Source organism: Nicotiana sylvestris, chromosome 6 (assembly GCF_000393655.2).
Source record: "Nicotiana sylvestris chromosome 6, ASM39365v2, whole genome shotgun sequence".
Taxonomy (NCBI): domain Eukaryota; kingdom Viridiplantae; phylum Streptophyta; class Magnoliopsida; order Solanales; family Solanaceae; genus Nicotiana; species Nicotiana sylvestris.
The window spans coordinates 116,411,107-116,430,873 of NC_091062.1; the positions used below are offsets into that span (position 1 = coordinate 116,411,107).

Below are 19,767 nucleotides of genomic sequence, written 5' to 3' on the forward strand. Positions count from 1 at the left end.
TACGGTCCGATTCACGTCATTTCAAGTCCGTTTCTTGTCAAATTTTACAGACTCATCTTAAATCTCATATAATACCTGTATAGAGTTTCGGAACTAAAATACGGGCCCGATACCATCAAGTTTTAAACACATTTCATTTCCAAAAACTCATAAATATTCTAAAAAATAATTTTCTTTAAAAAATTCATTTCTTGGGCTTGGGACCTCGAAATTCGATTCCGGGCATACGCCCAAGTCCCATATTTTTCCATGGATCCTCCAGGACCATCAAATCACGGGTCCGGGTCCGTTTACCCAAAATGTTGACTGAAATCAACTTAAATTCATTTTAAAGGCAACATTCATCGTTTTCACAGATTTTCACATAATGGCTTTTCGGCTACGCGCCCGGACTGTATACGCAAATCGATGTGAGACAGAAAGAGGTTTTTAAGGCCTCGGAATGAAAATTTATTTTTAAAACAAGTGATGACATTTTGGGTCATCACATTGCTTGACTTGAGAGTTGAATAGAACCGTCTCGATTGAGTCATGTGCAATGTGTGTGTGAGGATTTGTTATTTTTTGTGCTACCATGTGTAGTCTAGAACTTGCCCCATGTGTTAATCAAAGCAAAATATTTCTTGATCATAGATGTTCTTGTCACTTAAAAATAAATTTTTCGTTTCTAGCCCCTTTTAGCCTATAGACATTTTCTTTGGCACCCACATTACAAGCCGTATCCCTATTTTGTTTTTAATTTGAGATTGTTGAATCTTTACCTCCTAAGGAACTTAGTCGCTAAAAGAAGTAAGGTGAGAGATTGGGGAGTAGCTTTTGAGTGGAACCATGGAAGGCCCCTTAAGGTGCACTAAAGTTGTGAAAAAGGTCACGAGCCGATGAACCTTAATATATGGAGGATGTGTAGAAAAGAGAAAAAAAGAGAGGGAAAAAGAAGAAAAAAATGATAGTTCATATAATGTAGAGAAACACACACCTTCTAATTTTACTAATTTGTGTTAGTGGGAGTATAGAAGTACTTAATTGAAAAAAGAGGCTATGTTGTTTGCAGCGAGTGAATTGGTTGAGAAGAATATGTGCTCGAATTGTGAGTGTAGTGTATTAAAGTGCTTAGCCGGGTTAGTCACTATTCCTAAATGTATCGTACCCATCCCTTAGCCTATATTACAACCTTAAAGTCCTAATTGATCCTAGATTTGGCTAGCATAGATTAGTAGAGACGTACACTACGGGCAAGCTTATGATACGACCACGGGATGCGCATGAATCTTTTGTGAGAGTGAGCGATTTTTTGTTCAAATTGTGTGATGTCCTTAAATTATGTTCAAAGGCATACTTGAATGTGTGGATTATTCTATATTCACTATTTTGTTTGTTGGAAAGGGCACATGATCTCATGAAGGATTGGTAATATTGTAAACTTCTCTTGTTGGGCGAGTGTGATCACGCCCAACTCTAGTCCTAAAAAGGATAAGCGGTCGCTGCAAATATAATCCGGTCTAAAAGTTCGGATTCGAATCCCACAGAGAACTAAGACTTAGTTATATCTGTTTAATATCACTAAGAAGACAAGTTTGAATAATTTTCTAAATTATAAAGATTGAGATTTATATTTCTAACTAATTAACTAGCAAATACTACAAAGCGGTAAAATTATAAACTAACAAGACAAAGGGTTGGAGACTAAATTTAGGAGGTCTAGAGTTATGATTTCCCCAATTGTCGAAATCCTTCTAGCTATGTTCCCTACAATTTTGTCAATGTATTCTCTACTGATCGTGAGCACTTTAGGTGTCGTAATTTTCTCTCTAGCAACTACAATAATTTACTAGATATAGTCTCTCGAACTACGCTATTTGGCTTTATCTAACCGCTCATTATGACCACGTCAAGGCTTTGTTATATCTAAACCTGCCTTTAAACCCGTTGTATTGATTTCTCACATACGTTAGGAGTGACGTTGTTCAACAACCACCTAAATATGTATCATTTCTCAAGCAACACATAATAAATAGGCACAGTCAATCGATGTCCATTCAATCAACAACAATAAACACGTAGTTGAACAAGTAGAAAAATCCGACGACTCAATTATATAAAAACATAACAAGAATTTATCTGACAAAAGGTTCCATCAAAACCCTAGATAACAAATTAGCTATTCATAATAGATGTAAAACTATAATACTAAAAGTCATAACCAACAATGAAAAAAATAGGAAGAGGAAGGAAAAACCCGTAGAAGAATTCCCCGCCTTGCTCCTATTGTGTCTCTTCCTCCTTAGGTTGAATCTGTGTCAAAAGTGTGTCCAACCTCCTCAAAATACCGTTTTTCCATGTATATATACCAAGTAGGGTCGGGAAACAAACAATTATACCTTCTCCTATGCAGAAAAAGGACAATTTTTCAGGTCTGGACGCTTGCAGTCACGGTCCGGGCGCGGTATTTTCCCAGTGCACTGCCTCAGGATGCGGATCGCGTCCCGGATTCGACCGCATTTTTCGCCCTGTTCTATTTAGTATTTGGTAAAACGTAAAACATGAAAATTATATCCCTTTGAGCTATCTTTCCAACCATATATTATATAGCCCAAATGGAGTTCAGAGCAAAGAGTTATATTTATTTTACTAGACAGTGCGCAATATGCCTACTCGAGTCTTCGTTTGTTCTTAACTATCAAATTTGACCCCTGAACACGATCCCGACTTAATTCCTTGGAATTTTACTCAGACTTCAAAGCTTGAAATCACTTGAATTTATTCCATAACATCTATATAGCTCGAAATCACTCCTACAAGGCATAAAACACACAGTTAGTGCAAAATATTAGCGATTAAAGCTCAAACTCAATTAAAGTGCAGTAAATTAGAGTGTAATAAGCGATTAAAATACGCAATTATAGCCTATCATAAACACCCCACACTTAAACCATTATTTATCATCGAGTAATCAAACGACACTTTATATAGACAAATCCTTTTTAAACAATTCTCCTAATTCATTACGCCAAGAATATTTAAAATAGACTAAGCACAAAAGCGTAACATCTTCACCTCAAGATTTGACTCACAAGTACCATGCATTATTCACAACTCACCTACTTACTCTAACATAGAGGTCACTGATATTACTACTCCTTCATGAATCAAGTGCCCTCACACAACAAAAGATAGTAGTTCCACACAATAAAATTTAAGAACACTTAGGAACTCAACATAGAAATAATTCATTCACTCTCAAAAATAACATTCATATGCCACAAAAGATGCACCATAGGCTTTCCCGTAGTGTACTACTCTACTAATCAAGCTCATTCAGTCTAGGATCAAGTAAGATTTTATTTGGTTGTAATGTAGGCTGCAGGATGGGTAGGATATATTTGGATATAAGAGTGACTACACCTCCCTAAGCACTTTAAATCATATACTTTAACATTTAAGTCCATGCTTATGTCAAACCATGACTCCACCTTCACATCAATATACACCAACTCCCAAGTTATTTAAGCACAATTACATCAAGAGTTACCACTTATCAATGAATATTTTTCGCAACAATACAGCTATTTATTTTCTTTCTTTTCTTTTTCAATTCAAGCGGCTTTTTTTAACACAGTGCACCTTTTTTCTTATTTCATTAGTTCCACTCAAAAGCCAAACCAACCACCTCACACTTTAACTTTTACATAGTTCGTAATAATTCAAGTGCTCATGAGAGGTGAAAAGGTTGATGGTTAATTCAAATAATTGGGTAAGTCATTAAATAATGTGGTTGCCAAAGAAACATGATTACATGTTCAAAGGGGTTAACTACGATACATAACAATTAGGCAGTTAAAATATATATATCTGGCTCAACAAAGAAATACCTACATCACTTCCAAGACTGAACAAAACTACTATTTTGCTTTGCAAACACACGGGGCAAGTTCTAGACATCAAATGCAATGCATAGAATACAACAACTCTCACACGCACATGGCACATGACTCACTCAAGATTGGATCATCAAGACACTCTAGTCAAAGCAGTTAAGCAAAGTTAAGATCATACAATTTAAGGTACTTATACAAGAGTCAAAAACTGAGTCTAAGCGTCACAACCAAAGTACTCACTATTCTCAAGGCATAACAAAGTCAAGAGATATTGTTTCAATTCAAAACATAACACAATGGCTCCTACTCCCAAAAAAAAAACTAACTGCACCCGGTTCAAACAAAATTCTTGGAAAAGAACCGCGGCACAAAGAAAAACCAAAGGGGAATTGCTACACTACCTAACAAAAGAAAATCTTTTTATTTTATTTTTTATTTAGACTTAAATCCCTCAATAAAATTATCTAGTAGATCCATCGTCGGGAAAAGTCCAATCTTTTCTGTTTAAAAAAAATTATTCAATTAAACTAACACAACTAAAATAGCATAGAAAGTCACCCAGACATTCTCCTCATCCCACACACTTAAAATTGTGCATTGTCCCTAATGCACACCTATACATAGCAAAGGGTAAAAGAAACTCCCTGGTAAACACTAGCATCTCATGGAGTACTCAGACTTCTCCTAGGCTTGGTCCTTCATGTGTGTACCTCACACTTAGTTCCAACCATTTGGTTTGCTGTTATATCCTTCCAATAGCTTTGCTTTTCATGTTTAGAAGATAAAAAATTGACACTACAAAAATAATACAATTAAAAAAATAAAATAAAAAAGCAGTAAAGTTGGGTTGCCTCCCAACAAGCACTTGATTTAACGTCGCGGCACGACATGAATTACTTTTTGTCTCCACCTCGAGCTTATGAATTGAACCCCAAGTTTTGATTCAAGCTTATGATTATGGTCATGGGGCAGTGGAACGAATCTAACTGGCCCAAGGAAATAATGTAGTATTCTGCACTCCTTGGTCTTTGTATGAGGTATGTAATCCTGACTTTCTGGCAAGAAGAATTCCAGAATATATGCACCTTGTTCCTCATTCCTTGACTTTTCAATTGGTTCGGATGAATCTATTTCCATATCATCATCCAAACATAATGTGGAAAAATACTTAGAGTGTGGACCAATGCACTCAAATATATGAACTTCAAGACTTTCAACATCCTCAACATCAATGATACTTGAGTCAACAAAATTTATATCCTCAAAGTCCTTGGCTGGCTCTACTCTCACTTTTTCAACATTGACATCCTCAAATTGTAGTTGGCTAGGTTGTTGATGTTCTACTCTGAACTCCCCAATTAACACCTCAAATTCATGCTCTTCTTCGCTACTATCCTCAATATTGGCTTGTTGAGCATTAAAAGCTCCAACCACTTTATTTAATTGAGCCTCCAACTTGCGAATAGTTGCCTCTTGCCTTTCTATCTGCAATAATTTTTCATTATTTTGTTTCAGAAGACACTTTAACATATCCTTGATCTCCTTCAGGTCTGCATCCCCAGGTTCTTTGTTCCTGTTAACTTCACAAGAAAAGGTAGAACCATCATAGTAAGGGGTTAGGGGAAGATAAGAAATATAAGCACAACCATAAAAGTGACCATTTTTACCACCACACATATCACACACATTCCATAAATAAGATTGAGTTGGTACACATAACTTGCTCCCGGGAACGTTTTGAAAATTTTGCCACGGGTGGTTTCCTTCACAATATGTATGGAGATCAATAGTAGAATTATCTACACCTAAATTTCCATAATTCTAAGATGTCATGTTTCTCAAATCAACAGTTATAAAAAAAATAAAATAAAATAAAAGTTCAAACTTGAACCCTAGCAATATATACAACTACAACTATACCGTTAGTTCCTCGGTAACGGCGCCAAAATTTGATCACGCCCAACTCTAGTCCTAAAAAGGAAAAACGGTCGCTGCAAATATAATCCGGTTTAAAAGTCTGAAGTCGAATGCCACAGAGAACTAAGGCTTAGCTATATCTGTTTAATATCACTAAGAAGATAAGTTTGAACAATTTTCTAAATTGTAAAGATTGAGATTTATATTTCTAACTAATTAACTAGCAAATACTACAAAGTGATAAAATTATCAACTAACGAGATAAAGGGTTGGAGACTAAATTAAGAAGGTCTAGAGTTATGATTTCCCCAATTGTCGGAATCCTTCTAGCTATGTTCCCTACAATTTTGCCAATGTATTCTCTACTAATCGTGAGCACTTTAGGTGCCATAATTCTCTCTCGAGAAACTACAATAATTTACTAGACATATTCTCTCGAACTACGCTAGTTGGCTTTATCTAACCGCTCATTATGACCACGTCAAGGCTTTGTTATTTCTAAACCTGCCTTTAAACCCGCTGTATTGATTTCTCACATACGTTAGGAGTGACGTTGTTCAACAATCACCTAAATATGTATCCTTTCTCAAGCAATACATAATAAATAGGCACAGTTAATTAATGGCCATTCAATCAACAACAATAAACACGTAGTTGAACAAGTAGAGAAATCCAACAGCTCAATTATATTAAAACATAATAAGAATTTATCCTACAAAAGGTTCCATCAAAACCCTAGATAACAAATTAGCTATTCATAATAGTATGTAAAACTACAATACTAAAAGTCATAACTAACCATGAAAAAATAGGAAGAGGAAGGAAAATTTCGTAGAAGAATTCCCCGCCTTGCTCCTATTGTGTCTCTGCCTCCTTAGGTCGAATCTGTGTCAAAAGTGTGTCCAACCTCCTCAAAATATCGTTTTTCCATGTATATATACCAAGTAGTGTCGGGCCCAAATAATTATATCTTCTCCTACGCGAAAAAGGACAATTTTCAGGTTTGGACACTCGCGGTCGCGGTCCGGGCGCGGTATTTTCTCAGTGCATTGCCTTAGTCCGCATCCAGGTCCGCTGTCGCTGTTTCTACCGCATTTTTCACCCTGTTCCTTTTAGAATTTGGAAAAACATAAAACATGAAAATTGTAGCTCTTTAAGTTATCTTTCCAACCCATATAGCCCAAATGGAGTTCGGAGAAAATAGTTATGTCTATTGAACTAGATAGTGCGCAATATGCCTACTCGAGTCTTCGTTTGTTCTTAACTATCAAATTTGACCCTTGAACACGATTTCAGCTTAATTTCTTGGGCTTTTACTCAGATTTCAAAACTCCAAGTCACTTGAATTCATTCCATAACATCTATATAGATCGGAATCACTCCTACAAGGCATAAAACACACAATTAGTGCAAAACACTAGCGATTAAAGCTTAAACTCAATTAAAGTGTAGTAAATTAGAGTGTAATAAGCGACTAAAATATGCAATTATAGCCTATCATTAGAGTGCACGAGTTGAGGGTGCTTAGTGGTAACAAGTGGGCTTTTGAGGTAAGGTGGCGACGGATAGGTTGTTTGAATTGATTGAATTGAAATGTTTATACTTGGGCATTCTTAAAATGGGAAGAATGTGAAAGTTGTATGTTCGTGCTTGATTGTCGGTATCAATCATAGTCAAGGGTAGAGTGTATGGTTAAAAGTTGAAGTGCTCCTCTCTAGTTGAGATGTGTACGTTGTTAGGGTGTAGTTGATAGTCCCATTGCTCGAGCACGCGCAAGAATCTAAGTGTCGGAGTGTTGATATTTAGCTTAAAGTATATATATTTATATGTATTTCGCCTCACATTTTACTCGTGTTTCGTAGATTTCGAATGTGAAATGTATTGATTTATGCTAATTTGTGGTGTTTTTATGTGTAGGAATCATCCGGAGGCAATATGGGGCGAAAGATGCGGGATTAAAGCATAAAAGGAGCAAAATTGGAAAATAGCCATTTGTGGCACCACAGGCAACATGGGGCGCTAACTGTGGTACAGAAGTCATAATCTTTATTTCCCAGCGCCAGGAATAGCGCCCCACTCTACCCTGGGTGCTGGTGACGGGAGATCTCTCCTATTGCATCTGAGACAAGGTTATTTCGGTCCACGACCTACGTAACGCATATAAAAGCAAGAGTAAGCCTATTTTGAGAGGGGAGACACTACTTTTAAGAAAAAATATACACTAGGAACATCCGGGAGCAAGGTTATCTCAATTTTCTTCATCTTTTCTTATTATTCTTAATTATTCAATACTTATGAATTTGTTTTGATATTATTAGAGTGGCTAAAACCCATAGCTCTGGGGTTGTGATTTAGCCATAAATATTATTGTTTAAAGTTTGCTTAACCTTGATTATAATTCACTAATATATAGGTGTTTATTCAATTCTGTGATTAATTGCTTAATTGTGTCTGGCTAACAGTTAGGTCCTATTTACTATCTATGCTATGCTTGGGAAAGCTACGTCTAGATTAGAGAAGAATTGAAGAGAGCATGATCTTAACTCCGAGTTGGGGGTGGATTTGTGGTTAGGATAAGAATATACCTAGTTACTGTGCTTAATTAAATATCATAATCTTAATGCGCTCTTAATAGATTGATTCCATAGGAATATATGCATTAATCTATTTTAAATAGGCGAGTAGAAATTCGGGAGAATACTACAAGAGCAATTGTTCAATTAATTAGCAACTATGAGTGAATTGTATGATAGGGAGAGTTAATTAGAACACAATAAGATTGGTGAATCGATCACAACTTTGAAATATTTGTCTCTGCTGAATACACAACAACCATTTTACTACTTAATAAATTAGTTACCTGTTAGAATTATTTTGCTTCATATAATCACATTCTTGTATTCTGATTGACTTGACTGAATAATAATTTTGGTAAAACTAGTGGATAGTTAGCACAAGTTGTTGTGGGTTCAGATTAGTGGTGGCAAACAGGCGGGTCGGATATGAGCGGGTCAAAATGGGTAATTTAATAAAACGGATAAATTATCTGACCCGACCCCTATTTGGGACGGATAAAAACGGATTTATCTGGCGGATAATATGGATATCTATATTATTCATGCCGTCTTAAATATGATCACTTATGAGAGAATTCCTAGTCTTCCACACTTAAGGAACTCCAATTTGAGGCTTTACAAATATAAAAAGTTAAACACATTAGTTATCCATTTGGTTAACCATTTTCTAAGTGGATAATATAGTTCTTTATTCGTATTTCGTCCGTTATTTAAATGGTTTATTATTCAACTGATTTTGTTTTCGAATAATATGATGGATAATTATTTTCTTTTTAACTATTTTGTCGCCCGTAATTCATGTACTAAACTTTATGATTTTATTACTTGTACCGTCAAGTATGCTTGGGCGTGCTTTTGGAGCAACAAGCATCTTCGCCAAAGGCTCCGGTTTTGGATCAAAGAGACGATGAGAATTCTCCAGATCTTAACAAGAAAGCTCTCTTCTTCCCAGATTCGAAGCACAGCGCCTTCGTCAACTTTCTCCTCTCGTCAATTTCACTCTCTCTCCAATCCGTACTTAAATTTCTTCCCCCTATCTCTTACTGTATGTATGTATGACTTTATTGCGATGGTTTATGAGAAATTCATACTCTATTTGATACAGAGCGTCATTCGGCATTGCTTTCGACATTGACGGCGTCCTGCTACGTGGCAACATTCCTATCGGCAGCTCTCCTCAAGCTCTCAAAAGCCTCTATGATGATTCTGGTACGACATCGTTTCGGTTATTACATTTGATTTACCATTTGTTCTTGTTTTATCTCTCTAGTTGAAATTCACTTGATTGGTGATCGTATAAGGTTCGTTACAAGAGGAATGAAAATGATTTTAAACCTGAATAAGAGTTGTAACTTAAGAATCTTAGAAGCTAGAATTCAGGAATTGCAGTGGCATGTTTATTTTGCAATTGCAAAGGCCAAGGTGACATTGTATTTACTTTTGTAATGTACAATATCTACTGCATGTGGTATAACAAGAAGTAAAAAGGATAAATACTTACCTTTTTTGGATTTAGCTGTTTAGAAGAAATCTTATTATCCACTTAAGTCATTTTTCTTTACACAGTTCCAATATCGCTTGCCTTAACAAATATTTGGACAATGTTATCAATCTCTTCTACCCAAATAAATCACACAAAAAAACTCCTTTTTTCTATTTTGGTACTTTCTCTTGGTAACAATGTTCAGGGAGGTTAACTAACTTTTTATTTGTGCAGGTACTCTGAAAGTTCCCTATGTATTCTTGACCAATGGTGAGTGGTTGATGTATCCAACACCCATTTATTTGGTACTGCAGCTGGTTTCTGTTTTCGTTCTTTTGCTATTTAAAGTAACAGCTCCTTAAGTGTAATTATGTAAGTTATACAGAGCAACTTCTTGAATAGGCTCGGTCATGGCATAGCAGCTATCTATCTTAATAGAATAACCGACTAAGTTTACAGCTTATACTATCTCTTTCATGCAAGGTGATTTGCTCTGAGTACATGCTGCGATATCTTATATGTGATTTCTAAGTGTTGCCTCAAGTTGAATATTTAGTAACAGGAAAGCCGACGAGAACGTCTCAGTTGTTAGTTGTCAGTGTCATCAGTTAGTATTTTCGTTCCTAATTTCCTTGGGAGATGGGTGCTACATTTGCTTCAGAAAAATCTCTTGTATCAGGATATTCCGAATTTGTCTTAAGTTCCACTGTTGATACAAAACAAAATTGAGTGAAATAAAAATAATGCACTTTTTATGTGTTTTATGCATCACGTGGATAGACACTAGGTTTATTCACAGAGCTTTGTTATTGGATCTAGTGATACAAACTGAGTAGTGGCTTCATTCACTTACTAGAATCACAGTAAATATTAATTCATCCTAGAAGAGTTTTCTTGTGAAAGTAATTTTGTTTGCCACTGTGACTCATTGCTGCAACCTTGTTGCAACCTACTTTTCTGAACTTACATGCATTTTAAGAGCTTATTGCTTATCAGAACGAAGGGGCTTAATGTGGTCTCTTATGTTCAATAGGGGGTGGTGTTCCTGAATCTAAAAGAGCAAAGGAGTTGGCCAGATTATTGGATGTCAATATCCTACCTTTACAGGTATGCAACTTCTGAGAGACGATAGCAGTGGTCCTAGTGGATATTTTCACGATTAAAAAGTAGTGTTTTTCTTGATCATAATCTGCTCTTTTTCTTCAATAATTTCCGTGTCTTGGTAGTCCTAGGATGTGCTGCTCGCTCCTTGTCTAAAGCCTCTCATTCATTTGTTTTACTTGAATGAATCTGCAGGTTATACAGGGGCATACACCATTCAAACAATTGATGAAAAGGTAATGTTTTGTTTGTTATATCTCCTACCCTACTCTCTCCTTTTAGATATAAGTGTTGCCTCAAGTTGAATATTTAATATAAGAAAACAGAAATCTCTATTTCTTTTTGTGTAGGTGTACTTTCTAAAAATGTAATGCAAAGGATGTCCCTTCTTCTGAATTGGAACTAATAGCAAGATCTGTGGAAGCACCTAAAAAACATGTGGCCTTATTACCAGTATCCCGACACCTGTAAAATAAACAAGAGGGACATAGTTTAATTTATAGAAGTACAAGCATGTCTTTAGTTAATTGATCACACATAAATAATTAATATCACTGTAGTTTAAAAAGTGATTACTTGTTTTTCTAAAAGAAAGAAAGAAGAAAAAGCTTAGCAAATGGTTATCCTATGTAATTAGTCTTCTAAAGCTGACTCTGAAAGCGCATGGAAGACGTTCAGTCCCAAATTGGATGTCCAAAAACGTTTGAGTGGCAGTCAATTTGAGAAGAAGAGAGTAAATGCCTTAGCCAGAAAATGTTTATTTCATTAATTATGATTTTATGTATTACATTAATAACTTGCTAAACCTTGAAAGTGCTGACATTCCTATTGTGTGTCTACTGAGTGTGGGGCAGTGTGACGGGTAAGAGAAGTGTTTGACTTAGACACAGACACAACAACCAAACTTAAGAGCTCATAGTCATGGGGTTCAATCTATGTACTAGCGATTTGTAGGATAGCAGAACAGGGTTACAAGGGAAAAGATCTGCTGGAGCTGAAGAAGTTTATATTATGAGAAATCAAGTTACTAGATTGAAAGATCAAAAGTTGCTTTGATTGGCTTTAACAAGTTGGATCTGTGTTGCAGATTTGAGGATGAGCTTGTTGTTGCTGTTGGAAAAGGAGAACCCGCTGAAGTGATGTCTGAATATGGTTTTAAGTAAGGTTCTTGGTTTTGCAGTTTATGATTGCAGGTTGAGAGGGCATGCTTTGATATACTTTAACAATTTCAACAGCGATATACTACTGTGCTTTAAATTTCAGAAATGTTCTCTCCATAGACGAGTATGCATCTTATTTTGACAACATTGACCCGTTGGCCCAATACAAAAAATGGACAGACAAGCAGGATGTTAATCAGAATAGCAAGTCTAAGCATGTAGCTTTCAGCAATGATCCATGCTCACAGAGAGCGCAAGCAGTCTTTGTTGTTAGTGATTCTGTTGATTGGAGCAGGGACATCCAGGTATTCTTCTTTCTAATATAAGTTTAAACTTACAGGTATCTGGTAGATTAGCGCTAAAATCATGTGGAGTACAGAAACAAAGATTGAAACACACTTTTATGCTATATTTTGGTGTGCATCTACATGCATCTCATCTTACTACATGCAGTGTGTTCAAATTTGCTTTCAGTCGAAGCTTTGAAATTCTAACTAGACAAGTCAGTTTAGGTTCTCTGTGACATTCTAAGGACTGGAGGGCTACCAGGAAAAGAGATTGCACACCAGCCACCACTCTTTTTTGCAAACGATGATCTTGCCTATCAGGTTTTTTAATGTTAAATTGATCAGATTGCCCTTGGCTTTCTTCAACCTATTCATAGAGAAGGTAACCTTTCTATTTTATTTTTGACTCTAGGCCCTGTTTCCATCTGAACGACTTGGCATGGGTGCTTTCAGAATTGCATTAGAATCCGTCTTCAATGCGTGAGGCTCATTGCCAAATATCTTGAGACTTGATATGATATCTGACAATATAGAATGCAGCTTGCATATAGTATAATTATCGCTCTGATTATAGAGTTGGCGCCATTGCTTTGAATATGTAGCTCTGGTTTAGTTTAAATCTTAAATTACATGAAACATACATAAGATGGATTTAAAGATGATGTGAAGGAAACTGCAGCTTCCTGTGATGCACTTCTGAGGCTAGTTTTTGTTTACAGTATCCACCCTGCTGCGCTGAAGTATACGTCATATGGGAAACCAAATCCTTTTGTATTTAAAAATGCGGAGACAGTATTGATGCAAGTTTTACAATCATCTCACTATAACAATCAGGTAGATGGTAGAGAGCAGTTTTTCAAAACCTTATATATGATTGGCGATAATCCTGCCGTTGATATCAAAGGAGCTCGACAGGTTTGTTCTTAGACTTATTATGCTATTACTGTCAGCTATTTCATTCTATGTTTAACTCTGAATCTTACATTTTAAGGCTGGAAATCCTTGGTTCTCTATTTTGACAAGGACTGGAGTCTTCAAGGGGAAAGAAAATTATGACGAATGCCCAGCAGATCTGGTGGGTAAATGATATTTTTGAACTATGATTGCATCTACTTTTTTTGTTTTGTTTTTTATATTGTGAAGCATATTTGTTTTCTCTTTAATTCCGTATGCACTTTCTCAGTCTACCTGGAAAGTTAGCCTGTGAAGCAAAAAGGTGGATAGATGGTATCCTCTCACATATGTACATGAGGGTCCATTTCTAGACTACCATCAAGCAAATATAATGATCTTTACTAAGAACAAATTGCCCAAGCATGATCTTCATTTAATGCAGGTTGTGGACACTGTGGAAGAAGCAGTAGACTACATTTTGAGCAAGGAGTGTATCTCATGATGCACATCTGGTAAAAGTCTCACCATGATTTTACCTTATATATGTTAATTGGGGGCAATGAGGAAGTTGGTGGATCTCACAGCTTAGCAAATCACTATTTATTAGCAATTTTTTTTCCTTCCTTTTTTTGGTATAAGGAAAAATTCAAATTTGTTCTTACTGCAATAAAGCATTGGTTAGAGCTCGTCCCCTGTTGAAGAAACAAGTACTGCAAACCTGATTCTTAATCTTAGAGAAAAGTACGTGAAGATATTTAGCACATCAAGCCGAGTTGATTCTTTGTCCATATCATTTCTTGATGTAAACGATCTTGATAGCTGAGTGTCCTAATGTGTCATTCTTAAACTTTAAATGACTTTGTTATGGAGTAGGCTCCGGCTTCTTCTAGGATTTTATTTCACAGGTTACTTGATAGATCAAGTTTTGCAAAATAGAAGCTCTCTGCTATTTGTTTAACCGTTCAGTGGCTATTGTCATCACATACCCCTTTAGGACTTGAGTTTGGAAGAGATTAAAGCATCTGATCTGAAACATTTCATGGGAATAATAGACCTTGTAACGTCTAATCAGCCTTCAAAAGTAAAGATAACTTGGTGTCAGATTGGAATGCTTGTGCAGTGTGCATGCCTCTCCATCTTGAAAGGTTTGTCAAAACATACAATTGTATGAAAAACTTCGCTAACAGAAGTAGTTTGTAAAAGTGCATGCCAATTGGACTTATTTGGTTTCGTGTTATAAAACAATGTCTGCGGCAAAGCTGAAGGAATTCAAAGCCTTACATCTTCTGGGATCTGTAAAACAATTAGTGGTCGTTTGGTATGAAGTATTAGGTGGGATAAGAGTTGGGATTAAATTTGTACCTTGTTTGGTTGGAGGTATATTTATACCTCCAACCAAACAAGGTACAAACATATATACCTCCAACCAATTTATACCTCCAACCAAACAAGGTATAAACATAATCCCAAATCTTATCGCACTTATCTCATCTTATCCCACTTTATACCATCAATTGTGGGATTATATTATTCCATCTTTTATGTGGTATAAATTAGTACCGGGATTATATTTTGCCCACATACCAAACAACGCCTTAGGGATGGTAAGCAGGGCGGTGAGGGTTTTCGCTTAACCCGCAAAATTTCAACCCGCATCCACCCGCCCTGCATAACTTAACTTTTTTTCCCTTCATTTTGTTAGTTTATTTATTTTTAATCTTTTGGCTGGATTTTTTTATACATTTATGATATCTACTCATATTTTTTTTATTAATTTTAAAGATTACGGGAGGCTTCGGCTAAGGAAAGAAGATAAGATACTTGCGAGAATTACTCTTTGCTTTTTAATATATATATATATATATATATATATATATATATATATATATATATATATATATATATATGTTGTTTTTAACTTAACTTATATGTTGTTTTTATCATATGCAAGCTAACATTGAAAATATAAAAAACTTCTGTCAAGATCAATTAGTAGATATATTTCTGTTTGTTAATCAGTAGTTACGACTCACATGTATTTGAGCAAAATAAGGGTTAATACTATGATCAATAAAACAAAAATTTAAGTAATTCAGAATTATGTGTTAGATATTACATTTTTAAAACAATATGACGTGCAAGCATTTGATTCAAATAATGTGTAACTTTATTTTGCTTAGAATCAATTTCATCTTCATTAAGGCAGAAAATTGAGTTTCCTCCTTTAATGAAGTTTTTAAACCTGCGCCGCACTTGCACAACTTTTTAATTTTTTTTATTTTGACCCGCCCATCGCCCCACACCCACATATGTTTAAATTTGTACCGTCCCGTACCCGCATTGTCCAATTGACATCCTTAAAAACAATTTCCTTAGTTCCAAATATTAATTGTTTTGACAAACTTAATATGGACCGGAGGAAGTGTTAATGTAATTGATGACTCTAGTGAGAAAAGAACTCATTGATCATGATTATAGAAGGGTGTTCATATGGTTGGTATATAAGGTACGATTCTTTGAATCCTACCAATTGGTGACTCTTTTATTTTTTAAAATTGGATGGAGGTGCCGGTAACGACTTAAACTGGAGGTACCAACTCTTTATGCTTTGTATGTACTCCGTTTACTTACTTGTTCACTATTGACTATAAAAACCCCTTAAAAAATACTTCCTCCGATCTATAATAAGTAATCATTTTATTTTTTTATTTTGGTCCAAAATAAGTGTTCATTTACATAATCAAGAAGGAATTAATTTTATTTTCCTAAAATTTGCCATTATTTACATATTCCTATGTGTCAAGGTAACAATTAATTAATGTTAATTTAGTGAATATATCTTTTTTTTCTCTAGGAGTTCGTATTTCTTTAATGAGTGTACCAAAGGTAAAATGGTCACTTATTGTGGATTGGAGGAAGTAACAAATAAAGTGCATAATTTATCATGATACCCATATTAATTGGTGTATAGTCTTAATGAATTTGGAATTAATGCTAAGGACAAAACATGAAAAATATATTATTTTTTCTTGATATGCAAAAGTGAACAAATAAAAGTAAATATCTACTTTTAGAAAAGTGGACAAGTAAAAGTAAGCCAATGACCTATTTTGGTAGGTGTTCTCGATGTGTCTTGGAAAATATTTGTCGGCTGTTGATTCAATTTTCTGATCCAACTTTTGAAGTTTCCCGAATTAATAGTAGGTAATTGAGAAAGATTAAATGGCATCTATACATTTATTTTTTTCAATTTAAAGAACCCATTTAATTTTTTCTAACTTCTTCCCCATATAGGTAGACGGTAGGTTTGACGATCTTTTCGTAAGCTCAGCGTTTTCTACCTTAGTAAAATTGATTGTTGATTCATGTCTAGATTTTTCAGATCTATAGACGTAATTTCGTGATTTTTACATGTGATAAGAGATTCAGCAACGGCCTCTTGGCGTTGTCAGTCACATATAGGGTGACCAAATGGGAGATTAAAATCTTGATCTTAGAGAAGTCGGAAAAAAATTAGAAGGTGTTATGAAATATTATAATTATATTAGTAATAACTCCTAAAAAGTTACTTCCACTATTTTTTTTCATTATGTAGATAATTCTCGCTACTTTTTACTATTATAGTTGTAACTCTCACACCTCCATAACCTCCTCATGATCTTCCTCCATGATCTCAAATGTTTAATGTCATGTTTATGGCATTCTTTTGTATACCTTTATGTAATCCTATAAATAAAGGGTTTTGGCACCACATTGTACACACTTGGAAAACACTTGAATACATGGAAGAAATAAGAATCTCTTCTCTATTGCTCCATATATTCTTGTTTTATTACTTTGAGCTAAGTTTCGTACCATGTTATCAGCACGATTATGAAACTGTTAACTATTGAGAAGGTTTCTAATTGATCTTAAAAAATAATTAGAATTTAAATTTTTGTTGTGGTCAAAATAAATTTTGTATAACTAAGACAGTTTTATTCCCTTTATATTTGATCATGTGGTTGTTCGTGAAAAAGATCAATGTGAACTTTAATTAAAGTTCGGGCAAAAATAACTGATTATTATAAAGTAGTATATCATGAAAGGCTCAAAGGTGAGTCTTAGACTTATTATGTCATTGTATAAGGGTAAGACATCGGGTTTGAGTCCTGGTACTCTATGATGATAAAAGTTAGATTTGAGTCCCAACTCATTATAGCTAGCATGCTTTTATATGGGTAAGGTATTTGGTTTGAGTCCCAATGCACCATATTGATGATATAATGATGGCTAAAGAAAAATAATGTATTTTTCATAAAAAAAAACATGAAGTTTGTCCTACTTGATTTGCTCCATTCTTGAACTGAATGTGATAACGGTGCATAATAAGTCTAAATAAAGACAAGTGGTTGACCGATGAACGTGGGAGTGCCAAAGATCAAATAATAACAGTCATCACTATGGTAATTGTAAAAAGGAGAACAATAAGGGTTCTCAAAATAATCCTTCAAAAGTGAAGGAATTGTGTATCAATATGGCCTGTAAATATGAGGCACACTTAGATGATTATAGTCCATTTTTTTTTGAAAAAATGCGACTTGTGATAAGCATTGTAAATGTAGACTCATTCCTGAAGTGAATGTGAAAATATATATGTGATACAAATTATGCACAATAATGTATTTATGCATGGTTGAATAAATACTTCAACTCACCTCTACGGGAGGTTTGAGAGAAAGAAAGATCATGAACATTACTATGTGGTTACACGAATATGTCATTGGTCGTGCACATGTGGTACGCCGAAAATATTTTACCATGCCTTATAAAAAAGTTATTAAAGGCAAAATTAAAGCAAGAAAAGATTTTGCTTATGATGGTTTTGACCATGACAATTATTATGATATGATTTTCTTCGTGAATGAGACATTCACCATATGGATGGTGTGACAAAAGATCTTATAGTACAAAATTAATTAAGAGCTCCGGAAGAGCTAATTTGTTACTACCCGGATGAATGAAATTGTTCATGAAATTGATATTGTAGTAAGTCCCAAAAGAAACTTTTGAGTTTCAAACGTATAAGCCCAAGTGATTGACATATTGAGACTATAAATGAAAGGAAGATTGAATATCTTCATATTACTATAATCATACCGGGCAAATATGAAAAGTTACCCGACTTTTCTTTTATTTGTATTACAGATGTATAAGCATGATGATGACATGTTATAGTAAATTAAATGTTTGCTGAAATAAATATTAGTTGGCACGACCGGTTGACCATCCCGGTTTAATTATGATGCGAAAAATGATTGAGAATTTACACTGGCATATATTGAAGAATTAGGAGATTCTTCGAGAATTCTCATGTACGACTTGTTCTCATGATAAATTGATTACTATACCAGCTGGGGTTGGGATTGTATTCCCTGATTTTTGGAACGTGTATATATATGAGTCCAGTCACCTGCCATGTGGACCGTTTACTATTATTTAATTTTAGTAGATGCATCTATTCTATGGTCACATGTGCGTTTGTTATCAACTTGCAGTTTGGCTTTTGCAAGGTTGATTGCTCAAATTATTAGAGCACAGTTCCAAAATAAAAATTATGATAATTATCTTGATAATGTTGGTTTAAATACAAGTTCGTTTAGCAGAAACTGTGTACCTCCAATTAAGCTAAACCATTGGTTATAAGAATAAAACTCCCAAATAAAAATTTGGTATGAGGTGTATTATTTAATATACAACAACACTTGGACACATCTAGCCAACATATTATAATAAATTCTCCCTATCATAATTGGTTCAGGGTCAGGAACCAAATAATTTTCATCTAGAAATATGATTGTGCTATATGATTTAATTATACAACCACAATACACAAAGATGAGTTCCAAAGAAGGTTGAGAAATGTGTTGGTGATCCCAACATTATGGGGAGAAAATGGGCAGCTGAAAAAGTGATACGTTGAGTGAATTATTATGAATACATCTAAAAATATGGATGTGCTACATGATTTAATTGTTCTACCATAATGCATAAAGATGAGTCTCCAAAGAAAGTTGAGGATATGTGCTGATGATCCCAGCATTAGGGGGAGAAAAATGAGCAGCTCAAAAAAATAATACATGGAATGAATTATTATGAGTACACTTAGATCCTCATACAAGAAAATGTGAACTTGAAGTTCAAGTGATAATTCATTTCCAAAATATTACCAGACGCATTTGCTGACCCAAAGCTAAATATTATATTTCAGCTGCTAAAGCTCCAAATAGAATAAAGTCCATGATGTACATAGTCTATGGAACGCATGAAGGGTAATAGACTAATCGGTTCCAAAGATAAAACTCCTTGACGAAGGAGAGGAGCAAATGTTCCAGATGGTCATAATAAGGAGGCAAGTGCTTTATAAGAGCACCATAACATAACACTTCATAAGACCCCACGGGAGAGGCTCAAGTACCTGAAAATAATGAGATA

General features: G+C 34.9%; 1 protein-coding gene across 1 annotated transcript; it reads left to right on the plus strand.

Annotated features, from left to right (window-relative positions):
* The first annotated feature begins 9,185 nt into the window (after nucleotides 1-9,185).
* Nucleotides 9,186-14,147, plus strand: LOC104231907 (mitochondrial hydrolase YKR070W-like). Its single transcript, XM_009784970.2, has 12 exons — nucleotides 9,186-9,382; nucleotides 9,474-9,577; nucleotides 10,086-10,121; nucleotides 10,885-10,958; nucleotides 11,148-11,188; nucleotides 12,040-12,111; nucleotides 12,216-12,417; nucleotides 12,625-12,720; nucleotides 12,812-12,879; nucleotides 13,119-13,314; nucleotides 13,391-13,474; nucleotides 13,736-14,147. Exons 1-12 carry the CDS (start codon nucleotides 9,276-9,278, stop codon nucleotides 13,793-13,795), a joined length of 1,140 nt encoding a protein of 379 aa, XP_009783272.1. The 5' UTR covers nucleotides 9,186-9,275; the 3' UTR covers nucleotides 13,796-14,147.
* The last annotated feature ends 5,620 nt before the right edge of the window (nucleotides 14,148-19,767 follow it).